This window comes from Montipora capricornis, chromosome 6 (genome assembly GCF_036669925.1).
Source record: "Montipora capricornis isolate CH-2021 chromosome 6, ASM3666992v2, whole genome shotgun sequence".
Taxonomy (NCBI): Eukaryota; Metazoa; Cnidaria; class Anthozoa; order Scleractinia; family Acroporidae; genus Montipora; species Montipora capricornis.
The window spans coordinates 29,792,241-29,797,240 of record NC_090888.1 but is presented as its reverse complement, the minus strand read 5'-3'; the positions used below and the strand labels follow the sequence as shown (position 1 = coordinate 29,797,240).

At 37.2% G+C, this 5,000-nt stretch overlaps 2 protein-coding genes across 5 annotated transcripts in view; one reads left to right on the top strand and one right to left on the bottom strand.

Moving 5' to 3' along the window:
• Nucleotides 1-448: 448 nt before the first annotated feature.
• LOC138050425 (sentrin-specific protease 6-like) overlaps nt 449-5,000 on the bottom strand; it is a 28,956-nt gene continuing 24,404 nt past the window's right edge. For 2 of the 4 annotated variants that reach the window (XM_068896757.1, XM_068896756.1), the window contains exons 6-11: nt 3,229-3,301; nt 2,540-2,830; nt 2,147-2,224; nt 1,027-1,096; nt 705-824; nt 449-588 (exon numbers count right to left, since the gene is read on the bottom strand). In XM_068896757.1, coding sequence (XP_068752858.1) covers nt 468-588; nt 705-824; nt 1,027-1,096; nt 2,147-2,224; nt 2,540-2,762 — 612 coding nt within the window. In that variant the 5' untranslated portion in view covers nt 2,763-2,830; nt 3,229-3,301 and the 3' untranslated portion in view covers nt 449-467. Of the gene's footprint in view, nt 589-704; nt 825-1,026; nt 1,097-2,146; nt 2,225-2,539; nt 2,831-3,228; nt 3,302-5,000 lie in introns of those variants that run through there. The other 2 variants (XR_011132607.1, XR_011132606.1) reach the window with 1 other exon arrangement.
• LOC138053611 (uncharacterized) overlaps nt 4,497-5,000 on the top strand; it is a 1,203-nt gene continuing 699 nt past the window's right edge. Inside the window, exon 1 of the mRNA XM_068900214.1 lies at nt 4,497-5,000. This exon is cut by the window's right edge and continues 699 nt beyond it. Within this exon, the coding sequence (XP_068756315.1) occupies nt 4,497-5,000 (504 nt within the window).

Sequence of the window (5,000 nt, the reverse complement as noted above, 5' to 3'; positions counted from 1 at the left end):
ATGAAAAAGAGAGAAAGAGAAGTAACCAAAAGATATTTTACCAATTTTTTTACCAATTAAATGAATGGTTGAACAATATGTTTAAGTGTTAGATGCCAGTTCTGAAAACGGGTATGCAATTTAGAGGCCAGGTGTCTTTTGGCCTGAAATAGGGTCCGGATTTGGAGAACCAAGCGGCACATCCCCAACAAGAATTCCGAGAAGTACCCTTTTGTGAATTCCACCTTATTTGATTTACATGTATAAGCACAGATTTAAAAAAGAAATTTTTTTCACGAACTTGCCTACATGTACATACATGTAATTACTGATTTAATAAAAAAAGATTATTCCTGTCACAAAATGTTTCTTCAGTCATATGAACTGGACTCCCCATATAAAATACACTGTACTGTTTTTAGCAATTATATTAAGCAGCAAAGACATTCATTTCATTGTCCTCAGATGCCGAAAATTATGCAGGCGTTTCAGTACCTGGGTAGTACAAAGTGGTCACCATTCTTTATTCTCTCAGACAGTTTTGTAAAGAAGAATGAACTAAACATGTGGCTGTTTCTAACTTCCTGGTACATTGCATAGGTGGCATACCTTTGAAATAAATGAAGGGAAAGAAAACATTGCTTGTAAACAAAGTAAACAGCTCTAGCTTGAGAAATTTAAAGCCCCCACATGTCATCAAATTTATCAACTTCAATGCTACTTACATCATAAAAAAATCAACAATTGAATCGTTCATTTCCTGTCCATCATCCAAGGTGTCCATATCCATTTGCAGAACAGTAACTTTTGCCATGGATGGTCGTGGTGGGAACACAGCCACGATACTAGGAAAACCAACAACAAAAAGTAAAAAGATTGAACAGAACTTCGTTGTTACACTGAACAAAGCCTTACACATGTAGCATGAAATCACACATTCAATTTAAGTTAACTGCTCTATATTTGAAAGCGGTTTAACTGGATATGTATGTGTAGCTCGCCTCAAGGAATCCATTCCAATAGCTGAAAAATAAATCTTTAACAAACCTGTCCTGATGAGTCAGATTGTTTGGTGGTATGTCATCAGCATCCAACACATCCAAGTCACTGTTAGGATCTGCAAATTTATAATACACATGGATATCTTAAAATATATGTTCAACTCTGTGCATTATTTGTCAGACTAAACAAAAGGACAAGAACAACTGAGTTTGACCATCACAGTGAACCATGTGTTTCATATACTCAATAGTTATCTACAGTATAAAGCTGACACAATTAAAAAAACCACTGTGACATATCAGGACTTAATTCTTTGTTGCTAAATTATTTTATTTCTCAAGCAATGAGAGATTTTCCTCATCTTAGTGCAAGTGAAAATATTTTGTTTCCTTTTTAAATCTTAACATATAATATTCTGAACGTCTCATTGAGAAAAAAAGTATATTATTCCAAGGCCTCAAAGGGAATCAAATCATGACCTTCTACATGTATGTTCTCTTCTGGAATCCTACCACTAAGCCAAAAAATAAAAATAATACTCATACAAAGAGCATTCAGTTGTTGTTATGGGCCACAGGGTCAACATTACATGCACGCAAGTGCAAACTATAAAAACAGAACTGTAAACACAAACAACCGGGATGATATGGGTCCTACAAAGTATCCAACATAACCCTAACTGAATGATGGAGCTAGCCACAGGAGTCTCCCATAGCTCAGAAGTAGAGCAAACTAAATGGTGAACTGGAAGGTCACAGGTTAGATTCACGTTAGCAACTTTGCATTCTGTTTCCTTAAAAAGCCCTTGTGATTTGGAACTACTATCTATCTATTCAATGCTTTGTCCCCGAGAAGGAATACACTGTACTTCTACAAAGATATTAAGGAAATCTTGCATTGGGAGACTGTCAATTGTTTCTGTCACGGTGCAGGTAGAGTCATACAGTCTAGTATACCCCTTCTCAGTGACAAAGCAGAAACATATAGCATTATTAAAGGCTTTTTCCTTTGCAATGGACATTTTCTCAAGATGGAATATTATTATGTTTCTTTGATTGAGAATATTGGAAAGCGAACGGCAGTTAACATTGTGTTTATACACGAGAAACTCACACACGTTTTATACACCTCTTTCACCAAAAAACTAACAATTTTTTATTTATACCTATATTGTGCTCCTCACTGAAACTTTCATCTTCATGCACAACATCTACTTCAGATTGCAGAGTCTTCTCTTCCTGTTCTGTGAAGTCAAGGACAAATGGAAGCTCGTCATTCAAAGAAAAAATGATAATTTTCTTTACACAAAGAACTTGTTTGTCTACAAAAATTTATATGCTAATACAGACAGGACACTGGTAAATTAACCTTAGGACACATTTTGCCTTTATCACCTAATTAGTCAAAATCGCATCTGATATGAATGCTTCTGATATATTAACCTCATAGTACAGCAGAGACCTGAAAGCTCTAAAAAGAAGCACAGGAATGCGTGCGGTATACAGGTACCTTACAGAACATGTTCATAGGTACACGTACATCATTAAAGAAGACCAACCTTGTTGATTTGTACCCATACACGTGTCATCTAAAGAGACTATAAGGGTGTATTCCCTAAGCCACTCTTCTCTGCTATAAACAAATGTTGGAGTGTAGCTGTCAGCTACATGGCATATCTTCTTTTTGTCGAAATCGTACTCCAGAAAATCAACACCAAACATCATGGTCATCAACTTGTCCATAACCCTGATCCATAGCACGTCAGATTTGTCCCATGGCATGTCCTTTGGCTTCTAACCACAGCCACGGAAATAGAAGTGGTAGCTACTTTGATGTTCACTACGTTTACCTGAAGGAAAAAACGCAATTTGAAAATAGATTTGCCACTTAATTCACACCCAAAATGCAGAAACTAATTTTTTGATACTACTGTAACAGTGGATATTCAAGGAAATCAAGCAGAATCAGTTTCCAAAAAGACGAATACCCAATGTTGACAGGTAGGGATGCCATCAGACAAAACTTTTTAATCAAGTTAACACTCACAAGAAGTGAATAATTCAGTGCTTGCAACAATGTTATTGTTTTTTTAAACAGCCACATATCAAGATGCAATCAAGGGCAGACAAAAGTTAAAAATATTAATGTTGCAGTCAACAATATCCAACCATAGACTTGCAATCTTTAGAAGAAGAATAAATTGTACTGTAGGGTAAGTAGTTGTAAGTAATTGCTAGTTGTGATTACCTCTTATCGAGTTTAAAGCTTCTCGTACAGTGTAACGAAGAAACAGCACAAAAATGCACCAACATTTGGTCAACTGAAAGAGAAACAGATACAATATTATTAAAACTGGGTTTGTCACCAGGTGGATCCATTGGCAAATAAAAAATATAAATATATGTTACTCTGGTGTTTGAAATATAAACTATGTACAATAAAAAACGTTTTCCGACGTTCCGGTTGTATTCAACAGCCTTCATCAGAAGAAGTGAAAGATAAAATTTACATGAAAGCTTAGATATAAACCAGAGCGCTAATTAAAAATTCTAAAGTCAGTGTCATTTTTTCTTTTCTGCAATAGTCAATTGCAAGTACTCCTTGGGGAGTAGTGCTCCATTGTCTCGGTTGAGGGGGTCTTTAGCACAGTTTATTTCCCAAGCCTCAAGAATTTTCCTTTGTCGCCAGTTATTGTTAGTTCTAAGAATAGTGGCCTCATTCCAAGCGATGTCATGATTTGTTTTCATAACATGGTCCGCAACTGCTGATTTTTCTTTTTGTAGCCGTGCGACGGCCTTTTGATGCTTGCCTTTTCTAGTTGTAAATTTTGTTTGCGTTTCTCCGACGTAATTCTTACTACAAACTGCGCAGGGGATGTCATACACGAGATCTCGAATTTCTTCTTTGTCTCTTTCGTCTTTCGGCTTTGGAAATATCTGGCCAATTGTCTTGTAGGGTTAAAAGTCACTTTGATACCATGATTGTCCAAAACTCTCTTTATGGGTTCGGAAGTCCCGCTAACGTATGGTATTGTGCAATATTTCTCTTCCGACTCTGCACCAGTTAATGGGTGGTTTAATGGAGGTTTAGGTTTGCTGGCACTCAAGATAAAGCGTTTGGGGTATCCATTTGATTGTAGTGTGGACATTATTCTTTGTTTTTCCTTGTTTTGGTCAGATTTTGTTGAGGGAATTCTCTCGGCCCGATCCATTAATGATTTAACCACGGCTCGCTTGTGCATATTGGGATGGTGCGATAAATATGACAGGTAGCGATCAGTGTGGGTAGGTTTCCGGTAGACGGTGGTGATTAATTTTCCGTCTTCCTGGTGATGAACCATGTTGTCAAGAAAGGCAATTTTACTCTCGTTTTCACGTTCAATTGTGAAAGTAATGCAAGGTTCAACTGAGTTCAAATGTTCCAGAAAGGTTTGTGTACTTCCAGATTTTGCGGTTGTAATCACGTCGTCCACAAATCTCTTCCAAAACAAAGGTGGATTGGTTAGTGAAGCTAACATGAACGGTATACTGCCTGAAATGAAACGGGAGGAGACCATCGGGGAAAATTTATACAAACGTCTCCACAGCTCCGATGGCCTACCAACTCGATTTTATGGTTTACCGAAAGTCCATAAGAACGGATGCCTGCTACGGCCCATTGTTTCATTCATATCAACTCCTACGTACAACCTCTCTAAGCATGTAGCTAAAATATTAAAACCCCTGACTGGTAATTCCGATTACACTGTCAAAAACAGTACTGAATTCTGTGAAGGTATTACTGACATCAAACTTCAGGATGACGACGTACTTGTTTCTTTCGACGTCGTTTCATTGTTTACATCGATTCCGGTAGACGTAGCTATTAGTGTTGCTCACAATCGCCTGATTAGCGACGAAAATTTACAAGACAGGACAGCCATACCTATTCCTGACATTATCAAATTGCTTGACTTTTGCCTGTCAACTACCAATTTTCAGTATGACCACAAGCATTATAAGCAAATTCATGGGACAGCC